Source organism: Branchiostoma belcheri, unplaced genomic scaffold, assembly GCF_001625305.1.
Source record: "Branchiostoma belcheri isolate BF01 breed outbred unplaced genomic scaffold, Haploidv18h27 scaffold239, whole genome shotgun sequence".
NCBI classification, from domain to species: domain Eukaryota; kingdom Metazoa; phylum Chordata; class Leptocardii; order Amphioxiformes; family Branchiostomatidae; genus Branchiostoma; species Branchiostoma belcheri.
In genome coordinates, this window is record NW_017803842.1 from 223,686 (window position 1) to 243,511 (window position 19,826).

At 39.4% G+C, this 19,826-nt stretch overlaps 1 protein-coding gene across 2 annotated transcripts in view; it reads left to right on the plus strand.

Annotated features, from left to right (window-relative positions):
- Positions 1–13,545, plus strand: part of LOC109470894 (protein arginine N-methyltransferase 1-like) — a 23,929-nt gene extending 10,384 nt beyond the window's left edge. The window contains exons 2-10 of one of the 2 annotated variants that reach the window (XM_019769987.1): positions 1,963–2,103; positions 6,717–6,872; positions 7,264–7,327; positions 7,930–8,075; positions 8,481–8,568; positions 9,776–9,891; positions 11,615–11,765; positions 12,161–12,282; positions 12,929–13,545. In XM_019769987.1, the coding sequence (XP_019625546.1) occupies positions 1,963–2,103; positions 6,717–6,872; positions 7,264–7,327; positions 7,930–8,075; positions 8,481–8,568; positions 9,776–9,891; positions 11,615–11,765; positions 12,161–12,282; positions 12,929–13,012 (1,068 nt within the window). In that variant the 3' untranslated portion in view covers positions 13,013–13,545. Of the gene's footprint in view, positions 1–1,962; positions 2,104–6,716; positions 6,873–7,263; positions 7,328–7,929; positions 8,076–8,480; positions 8,569–9,775; positions 9,892–9,950; positions 10,070–11,614; positions 11,766–12,160; positions 12,283–12,928 lie in introns of both variants that reach the window. The other variant, XM_019769986.1, reaches the window with a different exon arrangement.
- Positions 13,546–19,826: the final 6,281 nt, after the last annotated feature.

Consider the following 19,826-nt stretch of genomic DNA (forward strand, 5'->3'; position numbering starts at 1 on the left):
CTCCCAGATGGTAACTGATCTTTCTGGCTGAAACGTTTCCCCCAGGCGGTAACAGGTAATCATTGTCGGGCGGAAGTCTTGGTAGCCAGACTCGTGCTGTAACAATATGGGGAACATGATCGCCGGCGCTGAACCACAGACTGCGCTAGAGGAGGAGGCTTGCCAGGATTTTGCGGCTATGGCCAGGATATCTTCTCACTGGTCTGTGGAGGACGGTTGTGTCCGGGAGGGGTTGGCGTTCGGATGGGGAGGGAGGGGAGCGGTACAGACGGACCGGGCCAGGACGGCGCAGGTAGCGGCTCGGTGTCCCTCGGTGTAATCGTGGACGTGTTCGTGTGTGTCAGTCTCCGTACGTGGTCGTGAAACGTATGTATAAACTAAATCATGTTTATCTTCACAGAAGGAAAACGTATTGTTTTTTGCTCTGTTTCTTCTCCTTCTTCTCCAAACACATAAGGTCAATGACCTGGACCATGGTAACCGGTGCTGTGGCAGACACCCTGTGGTGTTGGGTCACATTATGGTGTGAGCACAGTTGGAAGTACTGGTCACCATATATATAATGTTTGAGTAAGAATAAACAGTGCAGTTACCACTGTAGTTTGTTAGGCCAGACCATGCTAAGGTAAACATTATGTATTTGCGCTGCAAATGTTACCTTTCTAATTCTAGTTATGATGTGTTATTTGGTGTCCAAGGAGTCATTGAAAACTGTATATATACTATAACTACAAAATAAATGAACTAAAACTTGGCCGAACTGAAATAATCCTGACAGTTTGACCCTTGGAGTGTTGAACAGCAACAGATTGTGGTTATCCTTCTTATCTGTTCCCTTTACTATTTGACGTAGCAGTGAATAAATATAGAAAGTTTAACGTATGTAGCGGTAGACAAATTAGTACATGTATGTGCTATTGAGCATGTCTGCCTGCCGACCTGCCTTGGTAAAAAGGTCAGGGACTGGTTCCTTGGCTCTTCTAATCAGGACATACATTTTCCCTGTGAACTGGCAGAAGTACAAATGTAACCCAACAAATCATAGAAATAGAGGTACAAAGGTTGATACAGAAAGAAATGAGTTTCTTTGTGAAGACCACAGGGTAACTTGTTGCTAACAAAAAGTAAAAAACATGTACATATACATGTACAAAGGAGCATTTTTACACAAGGACCACCTGGCCTATCTAAGGTGACCACCTGTCCACATTGACCAGATTTGATAGGTTCTGAATGATCTTGTACAGTTTTGTATTGTATGTGGCTTCAGTACCAAAGTATATTCCTTAGATCTACTTCACTTTTTCAGTAGAATTATAAATCTCTCGGGTCATAACAGGTCTATTGTCAGGTAGCTTTCATGGTTTTGTTGCTTCATTGATTCCCAGCCTTTGGTATATAGATTTTTCTCTTCATGGGTACGGTTTGGTATGACTCTATGAGAAACAAGAGACTCGAATTTGGGAAAAATCTGGAATGGGTTTCTTAACTGCTATGAGGATTCACGTCACTTTCACATGTACAAAACTGTAAATCTTCAATATACTAGTACTAGTAGTAGGTCAAAGCTTTATTTCCTGTACAGGTAGATTCTTGTAATTGATAGATCACCAACTTATCTTGTAATTACACTTATCTTTATTTACTCATCCATTTTGTGGTTATGTATAAACAGGTATGTTGTTATTGTGTTTTACTCATGTTGTATTAACTTGTATATATGTTTTTGAGTAAAACTAAAAGGCTTTGTGTAAGCAATTGTGTTTTTTGCCAGATACGCTTTAAATATATGTGTATACATAAAAAATTTGGGTTTCTTTGGGTGGGTAAATTTTTGTGTGTGGGATCTTTGCTTTTGCAGAAGTAGTGTTTTCAAGATTCCATTTCAATATAGAATAGGAAGTAGAACTTCAGTTTTAGCTGTGACTCACGTTTTTGTGTTGTTGTTGTGTTTACCCGCAGGTCGCACAACAGAACAACATGGAGAACTTGGCGGAAGACGTGACCAAACCCGTGGCGAACAGCGAGGACGTGAGCCACCCGGACGACATGACGTCACGAGACTACTACTTCGACTCGTACGCCCACTTCGCCATTCATGAGGTACGGACCAATCATTAGTTACAAACAAGGGAAAACGATATATTTCATCCATACCTGTGATATGGACTGAAATATACTTCATGCCCGAGGGCTAATTGCAAAGACATAGAACATTATAAAACAGTAGTACTTAAACATTAACCATAAATAATACTACTTATGAATATATGATATGGTTATTGTTCGGTTTGATTTCTTTTCTGTGCGTAATATACCTTTCAGTACATTTTATTTAAGATTTGGATATAAAAATCAACAAGTGAGGTAAAACCAACTGTTGCCGACTATTATTTCCCGTGCGTTTTATTCCGTCCCCTCTCTGGCATCGATTTGGCATCATTGAGCATTCCCTCCTTGTACCAATTTGCCTCACCTTCAAGTGACCTTTAGGATGTGCGCCCCCTTAGTCCGACAACAAGTCCAAGGTCAACCTCAAGGTGACCTGAAGTAACGACGTAAGCTATCGGAGAAGAAAGTGGTTAAATCAGTGCGGGTCAATATCAATTTGTATACAGTCCTACAGACGGCTATATTGTAGCAGTGTACAGTGGTATTGAAACTGGAAACTGGAATCGGTATAAGAATGAAAACTCTTGGAAAAGGATATGATAGATCTGATATTTATGGAAATGTCCGAGATAAATATTAGATAATCAGGGTTGGTAATATCTTCTGCATATGCAGGTTAGTACAGAAAAAATTGGGGCTGTGCAGGTATTTCTGATGTCTACCTGCACCTAACCTGCACTGGCCCATGTACTGGGTATATGCAGGTTAGTGCAGGGAAAATTGGAGCTGTGCATGTATTTCTGATGTCTACCTGCACCTGACCTGCACTGGTCCATGTACTGGGTACATACAGGTTAGTGCAGGTAAAATTGAAGCTGTGCGGGTATTTCTAATGTCTACTTGCACCTAACCTGCTCTGGTACAAATGTAGGTGTGTACATATTTTTTATTTGCTGCATTGACTGTTACCACCTCTATGAAGTGTATAATAATAATGACAATGGTTTCTGAACAGTTTTTAGTATGCTCCATACTTCATAAATTCATTGTTGCAACTTGCAGGTAAAACTTGTCTGGTGCAGGTACTATTTTCAGTGTAACCTGCACCAGTGCAGGTATGCAGAAAAAAGGATTTCAAGCCCTGAATGCAAATTCAGCGTTTGGAAAAAGGAAACGATGTTCTAGATAGATCTGACATTGCAATGTCTGAGATGAATATTAGATATTATTTTCATGTAGTAACTACATGTACAGATATTTATTTGACCATCAATCATAGTTCTCCTAAGTGACTGCAAACGTGTGTTTACTTAAAACATTCTATTCTAAGCTTTAAGCTCATTTAGCAATACAAAATGATGGAGTGGATATTTCACTGAAATATTGGTACTGTATAAATCACCTGCCAGCATGCGCACACATAACACTTATGGATATAAATATTTGATGTCATTCTATCGCTCGTGTAATATGTCATCATTGATATGCAGTTAGTCATCCCATCCATGTTTCACCAATCTTCCAAATTGCTAAATTTACCTGCACAGGGCTCGAAATCCTTTTTTTTTTCTACACACTGGTGCATGTAACATTGAAAATCACCTGCACCAGACAAATTTTCCATGCACCACACAGAATGTATGAAGTATGGAGCATACTGTTCAGATTAACCATTGTCGTTATTTCTTTTATACTTTTTAGGTGGTGACAGTTAATATAGCTAATGAAAATGCATACACTCCTACATATGTATAATTATAAACTATTAATCTAGTAGATGGATTGGTGCAGGTTAGGTGCAGGTAGACATCAGAAATACCTGCACAGCTCCAGTTTTACCTGCACTAACCTGCATATACCCAGTACATGGACCAGTGCAGGTTAGGTGCAGGTAGACATCAGAAGTACCTGCACAGCTCCAATTTTACTTGCACTAACCTGCATATACCCAGTACATGGACCAGTGCAGGTTAGGTACAGGTAGACATCAGAAATACCTGCACCAGACAAATTTTACCTGCACTAACCTGAATATACCCAGTACATGGCCCAGTGCAGGTTAGGTGCAGGTAGACATCAGAAGTACCTGCACAGCTCCAATTTTACTTGCACTAACCTGCATATACCCAGTACATGGACCAGTGCAGGTTAGGTGCAGGTAGACATCAGAAATACCTGTACAACTCCAGTTTAACTTGTACTAACCTGTATACATGTATGTAGGTGTTATTTTGAGCCCTGTACATGCATCTCAGGCAAATTACTACACTTAGCTGTGGTACAAATACTACAATGCAGCCTTTCGGCCCCAAAATGACTTGCTCCGGCCCGTTTGTTAGAATTTGACTAGGGTGACCAGATTTGCCAGTTTAAGCACGAACCCATCCGTAAGGTTTATCACTTCAGACAGGGGTCTGCGATGAAGCGCAAAACTTGACCTTTCTGGAGATTTTCTGGATTATTAATGTCTTTCTAGATGATACCAGTGGTGTGATATAATAGCGAGTAGCTTTTGAAGCCCAGCGGAAAGCCGGAGCTGGAGTCAGTGTCTCATGAGGAAAGCTGCAACTGTCAGTCAAACTTTGGCAAAGCGTCAGTCAACATGTGGTAAATATTGTACAATACAGGCCGCTGATTGACAGAAGAAAAAATGTCCAGACTATGCATGATGTACAAAATGACTAATAAACTGGTGGACGTCCCAACTACTAAGTACCTAATACCAGCCCAGAAGAGAACAAGGAATAGCCATGCCTTCAAGTACCAGAGTAATAAACCAAGGATTGAGGTGTTCCAGAATTCATTCTTTCCTAGAACTATCGCAGAGTGGAACTCACTGTCACCAAGTACAGTAGGGGCATTGTCATTAGATAGCTTTAAACAATGTCTAGAGTTAAATGTTCAAGGGTTAGGTGTAACAAGTTGATCGGTGTAATGTAGCCAGCTGCCGCTGTGCCATGTGCCTGCGAAGCTGGTGTGTTATACCGAAAAGCAGTTATACAGATACAGATGTTACATACACAAGTCACAAAATTGTCCATTATACTGAATTCAGGGCTCAAAATACTTTTTTCTGCATACCTGCACTGGTAACATTGAAAATTACCTGCCCACCAGACAAATTTTGCCTGCACCACTCGGAATTTAGGAAATATGGATCTTCCATAATAAAAACTTCAGAAACCAATTTGCACAGTCCCAATTTTACCAGCACTGACCTGGATTTTTATGGTGGACTGGACTATCACCTATGAAGTGTAAAAGAAATGGTTTCTGAACAGTTTTAGTATGATTACTTTCTGAATTCTGAGTGAATAAATTTTATCTGGGGCAGGTAATGTTCCAGTGCAGGTACACAGAAAGAGAGTTTTTCAATCAATTCAATCAATTTATTCAATGAAACAAAACCGTACAAAAGCAGGAAATGCTAATGCACCCCTGAATTGGAATTGTGTATTCGATTTTTACAATTGGTTAAAAAAACAAGTAAACAGAAACACACTATATACAAATATGTACAAACATCATTCAATCTACAATAGGAGATAGCAGACATGGGCCTTCAATATCAACCATTATCACTGTCATTGTAAAGTCTTACTGCACAATGTAAAAAAGACTTTTTCAAGCGTAGAATCCTGGCTTTAGGCAAATGTTGCTGTTCCTGAGCAGTCTCCCTGTAGCAGTCACACGTTCAGGGGGAACAAGGTCGTACAGAGGGTGATCTGTTTTGAGCCCTGTTTATTGCCTTATCTTGCTGTTTGGTTGTTCTCCTTCAGTAGTGAGCTGTCTTTAGGGACCAGACAGAGGATTACATGACACAGAGGAGCCAAATTACTTCCGTATCTCCTGAACGCTTGACTTGGCAAAGTCGATTTGCTGTGATATTGGTTTCTATTTTTGTGCCTTCCAGTTTTGAAGGAGCAGGCAAAATGGAGTGAGTTGTTTCTGGGTTCAGAGAATGACAACAGAAAAAGGGCACGACAGTTTTTTTTTCTGTTTCTAATAGTCAGTGATAGGCTGCTATCAAAGTGCTCATGACACCAAAAGACGACCTTATCTAATTTTAGTCGACATAACTAGTATTACCTGGCTAACAGGAACGTTTACTATAAATATGCACGGTTCTCTTGTTACATTACAATCAAAATTTCAATACCCCACTTCAGACAGCACAAGCCAGTCCTGGCAGACTATTTTGCATCACTAAGTTTTATTTTTGCATTTCTGAATTTTTTTCCTGAGCTGAGGTCACCCTGTGTATACTTTCGATATTTAGATGCATTTTTACTTTTTTGTTTGGTGTCATATGGCCTTTAAGGATTATGGAATTGTTAGTAGAAATAAACATGCAGGAATGGTAAGAAAACTGGTACTCTGATACACAAAACTTGATTATATGAGTAAAAGTAACTAGAGGTATCAGTGTATTCTTTTAACCCAAGCTGTTGTTAATGTCCTATGAATCATGATGTTTAACCCGTGCAACATACTCTATAACTTAAAAAAAGTATAAGGTACTTGAAAAGTATCATGCTTCACCTTAGTCAAGGATGAATGACTGGTCTTCCTAGAGGTAACCCAGCCTGTCTGTGTTTTTACAGGAAATGTTGAAAGACGAGGTTCGCACACTGACCTACAGAAACGCCATGTACCAGAACAAACACCTGTTCAAGGACAAGATAGTTCTGGACGTGGGGTGTGGCACGGGGATCCTGTGTATGTTTGCTGCCAGAGCAGGGGCCAAGAAAGTCATAGGGGTGAGCTTTAATCTCATTTTAAAGAGTCAAAGATGTTTTTTTTTTTAAACAAGTGCCTGAAGGTGGATTGCAAGGTAACACACAGTATGTAAGGCCTAGGAAAAAAATGTTGTGTTTCCTGTTTCCCTACCCTACCTAGAAAAAACTTTTTTCTTTTTTTTTGTGTAAATCCCTGCAAGGGACATGAATTTTTCAAGCTGATCGACCATTTCTAGCTCCATTATCTGACACCTGAATGATGAAACATTGGACATCAATCGGTTTTCCAACATTGGCATTGAAAAAAAGTGTGCTCACGCAAATTTTCAGCATGCTTATTTTCAATGTGCCTGCCTATTGAATGATGTATTGATGCTGTAACAAGTCTTTCCTTCTGTTACTCCCCTCCCAGATTGAATGTTCCAGTATAGTAGAACATGCCATCAAGATTATTGAGGACAACAATTTGGACCACAGTAAGTGAATGATTTTGCTTGGAAAAAGTTATTATTAAACTGTTGAAGAAATGTTGAAACTAGATATGTTTGTTGTGTTTACATTTGTTGCTGCTTCATAACCCAAAAGCCAACTTCAGCTACTTATTTCAGTGTACTGAATGTGAAAATTTTGGTCTGCCACATAGAAATACTTTCTGGAAATACACACTTTAAAGTCCAGACCTAAACACGTGTCATATAGAAATTTGCATGTTGGCAAACATTTTATTTGCAATTCTAAAATATATGCAAAATTGCCAGTATATTATGAAGTCAGTGGTAAACACTAAATTGGTTAAACAATATTGTATGGTATCATGAAAGTTCATGCAATATTGTTTAGAGTTAAAACTTCAGATCCAACACAAAATAGTTCTCTAACCTAAGAGTTTTCGACCAGTCACTGGGTCAGTCTACTGGGGAGTGACTGAACAGAAGAGAATTTTTTGTGTTGGATCTCAAGTTTTAACTCTAAACAATATTGTATGATTGTCTAAAAATTGCAGGTTGCTTAATTTTTCTTCTGCAATATTGAAAATGCAGGTGGGTATTTTTAACACTGCAACTGATATTTTCCCTAGTTGTGACAATCGTGCGAGGTAAGGTTGAGGAGGTGGACCTGCCGGGGATAGACAAGGTGGACATCATCGTGAGTGAGTGGATGGGGTACTGTCTGTTCTACGAGTCCATGCTCAACACCGTCCTGTACGCTCGAGACAAGTGGCTGGTAAGTCTGCTCCTACATTGTACAAGCAAGAAGTAGCCATGCCTTCAAGTACCAGAGTTACATGTATCAAGCAAGGATTGGGGTGTTCAAAAACTTATTCTTCCCTAGAACTATTACAGAGTAGAACTCACTGTCACCAAGTACAGTAGGGGCATTGTCAATAGATAGCTTTAAACAATGTTAGATGTTCAAGGATTAGATGTAACAAGTAATTTGGCTCTTGTGGTTGTGGATAAAAAACTTAGCTATTCATTGCAAAAGTTGTGAAACAGTAATTCATACTGAACTATTTGAATCTCACAAAGCTGGAGTCATCTTTTTTTTTGTCGCACCAGTCCTTGAGAGAAAGTTTGTCAGTTCAGAATAGACTCTCTTGACCAAACTGTTGCGTGTTTCCATTTCCAGGCCCCAGATGGAATCCTGTTCCCAGACCGAGCCACGCTGTACGTATGTGCTATCGAAGACGGGCAGTACAAGGATGAGAAAATCAACTGTAAGTACCTCTCACTTCTTAAACTCTCAATTTCAACATTCAAGTGACTTCAAACGCTTCACAAAATAAGTCTGCATGGAGCAAAAAAAGATCTTATGTCATGATTTGATTATTTTACAACAGTTTGTAAGCTTGCATCAGATATATCTTTTTCTATTTGCTTTTGTGAACTACTTGCATGATATTGGTAGTAACGAGTGGAGTGATGCGACATGTTTTAATGGCACTGTAATTCATAATTGATGTGTAACAGTTACTGTGCAAATTTCCGAGTGTGGGTTGTATGATTCTGACATGTTAATCCCAAAATGCTTGAATTGGAAGTATTGCCTGTTCGGTGATTTTGTAAACAACTGAAACAGGTGTATGGTCCTCCATGGAATGTGGCTGTGTCTTGGAAATGTTTTACCTCGCAATGAAAAAGAAGTGACGTTCAAGACAGCCAGCTGAACCAGAGGACATGACTTGAGTTTTAAAACGGTGTTGCTTTTGAGCTGTTGGGATTTTTTTTCCCACTGGCTGATTTCTGTGATTTGAGTCAGCAACACCATGATTATAATGTCCAAGCCAACCCTGAGTTAAAGAAATGTGTTTTAAAAATGTGAAAGTTTCCTTTCAATTGATAATCATTCATTATAAAATAGTTGAAAGATGATTTTTGGAATGCATCATTACCACATAACTAATTTCGTCTTGTTTTTGCATTGATTTGACCCCCAAAAAAACTTTAATGTTATGAGATCGAATCGCTCAAAATCTGCCCAGAATTCTCTATTGAATGCACAGTCTTTGATAACCAAATTTTCCCAATTTTCAACATTTCATTCTTTCAAATTTTTTAGCCGGTGTGAAACCATCACTTGTCAATAAGGTACCAGAGTTTCCCAATTTGCAACATTCCATCCTGTCAAATTTTTTTGCTGGTGTGAAACCATTGCTCATAGATAAGTTACCAAATTTTCCCGATTTGTGGCATTTGATCCTGTCAAATTTTGAACAGGTGTTAAAAAAAACTATCATTTGTTGATACTTCATCACCAAATTTTCCCAATTTTTGAGAATTTATCCTGTTCAATTTTTTTGCTGTTGTAAAATCATCACTTGTTGATAGGTTACCAAATTTTCCCAATTTCATCCAATTTTCTGGCTGGTGTGTGCGTGTCAGTACCGCGGATGAAAACCCGTTTTGTCCACGTTGTGTTTGCAGGGTGGGACAGTGTGTATGGGTTTGACATGAGCTGTATACGCAAGGTGGCCGTCACTGAGCCACTCGTGGACGTAGTAGATCCCAAACAGGTGGTCTCCAACTCGTGTCTGGTCAAGGTGGGTCCGCTTTTCCTTTCCTCTCGTCCCATCCCTGTCCTGTTTCTGTCCCACTCCAGGGTGGGCCAATGATGTGTATGGGTTTAACATGGCGTGTATGCGACCGCTGGTAATCCAGGAGCCCACAGTGGACGTGGTGTCGGCCAGGCACGTGGTTACCAACTCGTGCCTCCTGAAGGTGTGTGTGACTCGTATTTTACTTGGAGGACAAGGGAAAGGTGCAACGGTTCGGCTCACAAATGTTCAGATCTCGCTACCGTCATAAGGTCTAGGAAAAAGAAATGTTGTGTTTCCTGTTTCCCGACCGACCCTAGGAAAAACTGCCGACCCTAGCCTTTTTTTGTGGACCCCCACGAGCCTTTTTTGTGGACCTCTGCAAGGGATAAAAATTTTTCGACCTATTCTAGCTCCATGATCTGGCACCCAAGTGTTGAAATGTTGTACAATCGGATTCAAACATTGACATTGAAAATATTTGTGTCCTCATGCAAATTTTACTTTACTCTATGGTATAAGCAAGGAGCTCCTTGGTATAAATTGGATCGCTAGAGATCACCAAAGTCTAGAAAAAAAAAAGATAATCCCTACCTAACTGACCCCTATATTTTCAAGACTGAAACAGGAAACACAAATGTTTTTTCCTTGGCCTAATCAGACAGCAAGTGTCTTTACACAGTGTGATGACTATGTAGTATATTATAAAGTAGAGCGGATTCATTCCTCAAGCTAACCAGTATCTATCACACTGCAGTCTTTTGTTCAGCCTGTCACTTGATTAAGTTGCATCATTTAGTCTAGATGCACACCATGCAAATCCATACGTGACAGGCTGAATTAAAGTGCTAGTAAGAATGAACTATGCGGCTCCAGATGTCTTACTGAGGGCTAACTGCAGTGTGATACATGTAGATGTCTGTTAGCTTGAGGACTGAATCCATTCTACTGTATGATGTGATGACTGTGTAAGGTTCCTACAGTCCCCTTTTCTCTAGATGGCAATAGCTGGGCAACAAAAGTCAACAAAACTGGATTTCTGAGACCCTTGACTTCATACAATTCAATCATGGAATATGATTATGCAAAAGTAAAAATTTAAAAGACAACAAAAGAAACTAAACATTAAAAATACTTTTCTTTGTCTATAAAATTTATTGAGCAATCTGTCAAATCTTTGGTCGCTTATCAGTTGCTGCCTCTAGAGGAAAGGGGGTGTAATTGATAAAGTTTCAGCACTTATTAGACAGGCATAAGGTTTTTTTATTGAATTTGTTGGTTTACGGATTAGCCCGCTTCGTTTATTCTCTCTAGTTGGCCCCAACAGTTGAAGGAAGTATCCTCTTTTCAGAGTTGTTACAGGTTTTCCATCTATCAATGCAGTGGTTTGATTAAAAGTTTGAAATTCATTTTTTTAATTACAAACCAGTCTGGTATGTTAGGTCCTATCATAGCATTTGGGGCTATCATAGGATGCCTAGGTCTGTATTTATCCTTTCTTTTGCCCTGTCGCTTCATATTTTTCCGAGAACCAACAAATCAAATTGATGTGGCCTACTCTGGCGAATGTAGTTAAAGTTGTACAGAATTGGAGGGTTAAAACCAGGGACAAAAGAAGAATCTCAGGACGTTGTCTGGTTTGATATAATCCAGGTAGATTTGTGTGAGTTTGAAGGTGTGGCGTTGCCATACCCGCCAACCCCCCCTGCCTGTTGTATGTTGTGTACAGGAGGTGGACATCAACACGTGTAAGATCGAGGACCTGCAGTTCACCTCGCCGTTCTGTCTGCAGTGTCGGCGTAACGACTACGTCCACGCCCTGGTCTGCTTCTTCAACGTGGAGTTCACCAAGTGCCACAAACGCACCGGCTTTTCCACAGGTGCATTTCCCATCAAGGGAATCTGTTCTTTATCAAAGATTTCATCTTTCGCTTTTCTTACCGGTAATGTTGTATCAAGGCGGTAAAACTGAATTTTCAAAGTCAATTTTCTGATGAATCAACCCTATTCCGTAGTACACTGATATCTGTAAGGCAAAAAATGCGATGTCACTGACGGAAAACGGTTGCTTGTTTTGCCTTGTCTGCTGTTTCTAGCTATTTATTGGTGATACCAGAAGATTAAGAGAGTCGTCATGTAGTGAAACATGAAGGAAAGCAGAAAGAAAGGTGGAGAAAAGTGGTTGTTATATCCTCTGAGGCGCCTCAACCGCCAAATAATTAGACTAATGGATAGGTGAGATGAAGGTTGTAAGGTTGTGTGTTCCTGGCTGCAGCCCCAGAAGCCCACTACACCCACTGGAAGCAGACAGTGTTCTACATGGAGGACTACCTCACTGTGAAGCGAGGGGAGGAGATCTACGGAACCTTCAACATGAGGCCCAACAAGAGGAACAACGTAAGGACACTGCTATTTGCACTGTTATCACCCCCTTTCAACTAAGGCAGCAATTGTTGAGCAACCAAATATTGTAAGGCCTAGCCAAAAAATGTTGTTTCCTGTTTCCCGACTGACCCTTGACATTTTTGGAGGTGGATCCCTAAAGAAAAGTCTAAAAAGAAATTTAAAAAAAAGATAATCCCTACCTACCGACACTATTTTTTTTCAGGACTGAAACAGGAAACACAACATTTTCTTTCCTAGGCCTAACATTTCAAACATTTCAACTTTATTGATAACAGTAGTTTGTAAAATCGTGTGTTTTGTTATTTTTCAAATCATGCTTTTACTTGTGGGATATTCTGAAATATAGTCATACAGATGCAAGTTTGGTCGCTCAATGTTCAGAAATCTCCCTCCAGTTGGAAAGAGGCCTGAGGGAATATAATGGTGGTCACAATTCAGAATTCTGATTTCTAATTAGGGTTTGGCATCTTTGATTTCAAAGTTTCCCTCTTTTTGTTCTGCCATGAGTTGGGTTGTGTGATCTAACATGGTCATACCCATGTATATTCTAATAGACCATTATTATTATCATTGATATATGTGATTGCCAGAAGTAGAATGTTTAATGAATGATATTAATTGATGCTTTCCTTTACAGAGAGACTTGGACTTCAGCATCGACGTGGAGTTTAAGGGGGAGCTGGGAGAACTGTCTGCCTCCACCAACTACAAGATGCGATAGAGACGTGCCAACCCCCCCTGCAATATTTCTGAATGGTCTAGTCCAGCATCGTCGCAGGGGATTCTGGGATATGCCATCCAGAAAGCAAGGATGTAAGGACACTTTGACCTTTTGACGGGTTCAATTGCATGCTGGGAAATGCAGGGCACTATGGGTAGCATAAGGGGGAAATATCATTACCGTGACATTATAGGTTACACAGTATACTTTTGCTACCCATAATGCACTGCATCTCCCAGCATGCCTTGGGATCCGTGAGAAGGTCTAGTAGGCAACCGCAAAAAAAAATGCAACACTTGAATAATGAGACTTCCCAAAAACTGGTGAAAAGTTTTTGACTTCTAGTCCATTTTTAGTAGTTTGAAAAGAAAATCAGCAATTTCTCACCAAGACCTAACCCTCTAACAAGAACAAGTCGTTCACATATTATTTTGATGTTGGAGAGAAACATTTGAAAATGGACAAAAACTTCTCTGAGATATTAGAATTTTACAACAGGAAGGAGCATTTACACAAAAGATGAGCATCAAAAACATTGAAAGGAAACATAAAAACGTAAAAGGCATTAAAAAAAAGTAAAAGCTACTACGGTATGACGAAAAGAAGAAATTTGTGGAGTTACACAGACATCATGTATTTAAGAAAACTATACTTAATATTACATTTTATATTTCCTGTAAACTCGTGCAAGAATTTTGATGGTGAATCAATGTTCTAACAAAAATCTTATACTGCTGTAATAGCTGAGATACACAATCATGTGTTTCAGTATTAAGAAATTCATGATTGCTCCTTACATGTTAACAAACCTCACATCATTAATAAGTATATTCTCTGTTGGTTACTATTGATAACTTACCACAAAAACTTGCTTGTTCAGGTTAAGCTTTGAGGACGTTGTGTGTATCAGCCAGTACAATCTTTGTACAAATGTATCGTTTCGTCTTCTTATTATTACGATGAAATACTAAAATCCCTAAACATCTTTTGTAAGAGAACTAGAAACACATGAATAGTAATATCAGCATATACATTTTGTACAGTTCATACATGTACACCCCAATGTCACGCAATGAACCACCAAGAACTACAAGTAAGAAGAAAGTAGATGAAAGATACATTCTTGTCCCAGGCAGTGAGCTTGACCTTTGTGTATTAGGATTTTTTCCAGTTGTATGGCATCGTATTCAGGACCAAAGAAGGGGGAAACATTCGAGTTTGGTATAAGAGGGAGAGATGCCACCTTGTTTTGTATCAACTATCTTAAGATAAGCCGTTATTTGTGTAATATTGAAGTCTTTTTAAGCCCCACATGTATCATTGTTTCCCCCCTAACACTCCAAGACAATGTTATGTATACAGAAATGAATTACACTGCTGAAAGTGACTAGCTCACTTTTAAAAGTCAACCCTGTAGACTTAATACTTTAATTCTAGCCTGTATTGTATAGTGTACATGTCTGTAAGGAGCTGTAAGTGTCCGCCATGTGTATGTAGGTAAAACTTTAACGTCACAGTCTCATTACACACTGCGCATGGCACCTATCACTGTGATGACAGGTTTTTGAAGTTTTCAATAAAGTGAGTCCATTTGAAGATTTCTGGAGGAAATATTCTTTTTTTTCCCATAGCAGCATCTACTCCTAAACATCCTCTTGCCAGCTACCTTCATTCATGGTCACAGAAAAGCAACACCTGGTTTGGAAGTCAGTTACATGTAGTTATTGCAGAAGGGCCATCTGTTGAATAATGGTGGTACTGCAGTCTCAACAAATTCAAACTAGAGTTCCACGATCTCATACCTTGGCCCAAAAATGTTAACCTTTTTAAAAGATTGACGTACGTTTCATTGCATTCATTTTTTGCAAATAAGATCATTTGCATGAATTAGATCAGTCACTCCCCCCAATGACAGTCTTATTTTAAGCAAAGAAAGCTATTCTAAATTATGCAAATGAGTGGATTGGAATAAGTTGTGTTTGATGATATTCATATTTACTTGACTTCCAAATGCCTCAGGTATGAAACTCCTGTCATTTACCAGTACGGAGTGATAGAATGTTTTCATAATAATGCAAATTGGGGCACAATTTACACAATATCTGTCAATGTTCCTCTTAATTACATATGTCACAAGTTTGAATTGTCCTATGATCATAGATTGGTTGCGTTATTTCCATAGGTTGTGTGTATGGATATCGGAACAACTAGGCTAAAAACTGTACTTCGAGCCCTGGTTTCTTGGACAAGAAATAAGCATTCACATGGTGCAAAAAATGCGCCACCAAACGGCTGAAGTTATCATTGCAGGAAAACACGCATTCAGCAGGAGCGCTAGCAAACATTCTGACGCGTGAATATGATACGAGTGTGTTTTGAGTGTACAAATGCATTGGTTTCCTTCATATGTGGAGATATTCAGTAGTAATGGCCAGGAAAGAAGCCAGGTTGAAACTTATGGCATTCATGTCCTCGGTGCTGAAAGCAATGTCACCCCTCCCCAGTTCGTAATAGCATTTTTGGACTAGCATTTTTCGCTTCTTGTCACATAAGTCGGTCCCTTTTCTCAGTAAAGGCAGTTCGAACAACTCTTGCTTATCTGGGGGAACATAATTGTCTGAAACACCTTCGTGCGTCGGAAAAATCCTTCTTAACTTGTCATCTTTATTTATAGCCTCCTCTCGTGGGAGGAATGGAACCTTCTCTCCCGGCTGGTTGTAGGATGGTCGGCTTTATTAAAATAATGCGTTAAAAACTCTTCCCCACCGCCGCGGGGCCTGCACAGGAGGCTAACACATCACCATAATGAAGCCAATCACCATGAAGAATACAAATTTATGACCTACAGCGCCATGGATCAAAAGCGACTTCTAGCAGCCACTGAAATTACTGCAGGAAGAATTGGCTCAGGTACCTGCAATAATACCATAAATAGATTGATTTGAGTTAAATCTAAATTCCTTTCTTTTTTTCTCGTGATATGGATTGGCCACAGAGATCAAACTTCCGACCGACCCTAAAAGAAACAGCACAAAAAGCATTCAAGCTGGTTAAAAAAAGCAGAAAACTCACTATTGAAAACCTTTAGCAATCAGAATTGTACAGTGGTTCACTGGTAACTCAGATGGCTAAGGGTTAAGTAAATTTTCTGCTCACAATAACAGTAAGAGTTTTTAGATTAATATTTCTTATTACAGTCTGTCTTTGTGGTATCAACTGTCCAGGTGATGCACAAAACATTGGATACTTCTGTGGGAAGTTTGACCTGTGATATGTGCACCTGGCATTATCCTGTGGTTACTAGGTCTCTCCTGAATCAAATTCCACTATAGGTAATTGCCAGTGCACTGGGGACGGTACAAGTTTAATTTACAGTAGTTTGTAGTTATCTTGGTTGCTGAAACTGTGGTTTTCTAGGTCTCATCAGCTTTTGTAACATTAAATCAGATGTAAGGTTAGGGTTAGGGTTAGCCTTAAATTAGGGTTAGGGTTAGGGTTAGGGTTAGGGTTAGCCTTAAATTAGGGTTAGGGTTAGGGTTAGCCTTAAATTAGGGTTAGGGTCGATATCTCGGCAACGACAAACGATATCGAAGTTTGGTTTGCAGTTTTGAACTTCTGACCGGAAGGGGATTCCAATGATACCATGGTTTCCGTGTTATTGATCGATTTTAATTTTGCTAGGGTTAGGGTTAGGGTTAGGGTTAGGGTTAGGGTTAGGGTTAGGGTTAGGGTTAGCCTTAAATTAGGGTTAGGGTCTAGATCTCGGCAACGACAAACGATAATTGTTTGGCTGACATAAACATTACTAGTACTACTATATAATACGAATGTGTCAACTTATATCCTGTAAAAAATTACCTATTTCTGTATTAGAGAGTGGCCGTTCCTAATTTTAGACGGGCCTTCAAAAAGTCAAGTTGCCGCTTTTTTAAAAACATTTGCAATATGTACTGCGTAGAGTATGAAATGTATGTGCATGTTTTTTTAATAAATTGTTAAACGTTTCGAGGTTTCACTTGTTGAATGATATTATGCGTTGACCAATCCTTTTTAATTTCTTTCTTAATCTCCACGTGGTTCAAAACACCTGGAATGTGCACGTGTACATTTGTTAATCCCGTCAAAAACTCGCGTAAACAAGATGGGGTACCGGTCGTCCTCAAAGCTTCAAATGAATACGACACAAAACGTTTGGAAAATTCAGTCTAGTTGACCATCGACTTTAGTACTTCTTCATCATTTGCAGTGTATTACATGTATGTACAATTCAAAATGTTGTTCGTTTCCATTTTAGACTAATTCAGTAATTATATTCTCCTCTTCAAACGAAGCCTGCTAATCGTATATGTTACAACATGGGTCTGCTACAAAGATGAATAAAAGTATCCCCCAGCGAAACCTCTGATGCCTCTTTTGAACATTAACCCAGAAGGTTTGAACCACTCACATCGGGAAGTGTGGTGGGATCTTTAACGTGATTGGAGTCCCAAAATACGGGACCTCCATTTCACGTCCTATCCGAGGGACGTCCCTAAACAAAGCTAGGTGCTCATTTTCACCTGAATAAAGTGAGAAAAGTCGTGTAAAGTGCCTTTCGTAAGGGCACAAGAACGGTGACATGGTAGGATTCGAACTCAGGCCCTCTTGGTTCTCCTTTGTTACGCCGCACGACCCAACTCATTAGTGGTTTGCAGCGTGTTTGTAGCGTGGTTGATGAGGTCATGTCTGGTGAGCGTGCAGAATTGAATGATACCATCTATGGTACGATTGATTTCTGGTCACCTGTCCAAGGAAAGCTACCAGGCTTGGGAAGCTGCTGGCAAGAGTAGAAATTGGCCAAAGATAACCAGGGGAGTTGGTCCGCTAAAGCCCCTGTCACACATTCACGAATTTGGCCTCCCGAACACTAGCCAAACGTTCCCCAACTATGGTTAGGTGTATATATAGGTCGTGTCAGGTGAGCGACTAGAATTGATTGATGCCACCTATGGTACGATTTATTGTCCTCTATTTGTGGTCAATCTTTCAGGCAAAGTTGGCTAAATATGCTAGAGTATAAACTTCAAAACATCAAGACTGTTTTTATAAATTGTTGTTTTCGTTGATTCTCGAAATGCAGACACTTCTTTGAACAGGCTACTAGTATATTTGCGACAACGACGGTTCTTTTGCAGTGCATAGGTATAGAAAATGTACGATACTGACACGAGAAACGCGGCAGGGAATAGACTAGATATGGCTTGGTTTATTGGTTAACGGCGCGGTTGTTTGCGGTAGTGCTTTACTGTGACAACAAACGAGACATTTGGCTGATGCAACGACGGATCCTCACCTCACTTTACCTATCCCTTTGTAATTTACCCACAACATCAGAGACCTTAGGCTGATTCTACTTTCAAATCAGGGGTAAATATATGTTTTCTTTTCATTTCTACTGAATTTGTCGGCTCTATTCAGGATACCCAAAAAAGCCGACAAAGTCCCCTAACAAGTAAATGTTGACATTATTTTAAAAACAGTGGCGATGTTTCTATTTGTTATATACATATATGTACGTTTGGTTTTAATATAAGGGACCAGGGGCCAAAAATGTACATTGTTTGCAGGCTCGAAATACTTTTTACAGGTACATGCAAAATTGCGTGTTGGCAAAAATTTAGGTGCAATTTGCGTGCAAAATTATAATTGGTAGGTTCGCAACTGTGTTACTGTGTGTTTACCTTATTAGCCTGCCACAGCATACAGGACTTTATGTATAAGAGACCAAACATGACCAATGCTAGTACGTGACTGTATTTATTTTTTATTGCTTAACAGTAATACAGTGGGATAGAGACTTCTGCTGAATGGCCATGTTAAAAGATTAAGATAGAATAAGATACTGATATCTCTGGCTGAGAGACATGATTATTGATTGTGCATGTGATGATGAGCAGTCTTGATAACCAATGTATCAACGTTATATAGTACCATTTCTTATCAAGTTTCCATTTATGTTTAAACTTAGGAGATACGCAGTTCAAATATGATATCAGTTTCTTCTAGGTGCAACATTGCACATTTAAAATATTTTCATGTGTAAATCTTGAAAATCATATGCATTTTGCACATTGCACCTGGGTATTTCGAGCCCTGGTTTGTGCAGAAAATAGCAAAAAAAGTTCGATTTTAAACAATTCTAATGTGGTGTATACCTAGATTGTCTAAAGTTCTGTAGCCATGTGTTCAAAGCACTCCCATGCCATATTTTAGGTCATTTGGTTGTAACATTATGGAACAGCAGCCAAAAATGTACATTTTTTTGTCAGAAAACAGCAAAAAAAGTCTCATTTTACATAATTCTAAAGTGATGTATACCTGTGTCAGTACAGATCTGTAGGCATAAGGCATCCATATACCAAATTCCAGGTCATTTGGTTGTAATATCAGGGTACAGGAGCCAAAAATGTATATTTTGTCTGAAAATAGCACAAAAGACCTATTTTTCACAATTTTTAAGTAGGGTATGCCAAAAGCGCGAATGATGTTCTGTGGGCAACAAATTACTATCATACCAAACTTCAGGTAATTTGGGTTTACTACCAGAGATTGAGAGCCCAAAATATACATTGAAAATGGCTCATAACAATATGCAAGGATTTCTACGGTCCAGCATGGACGTTTTCAAAATGGGCTACCCTCATCAGACTAGTAGGCAGGCCATCCTTCAGACTACTAGGCCATCATCCTTAAGAGTACCAGTCTGACTTGGTTGTACTATAGTCAGAGACAATGGACTACCAATCTGCTCTGCTCAGATCTATTAGGTAAAAGG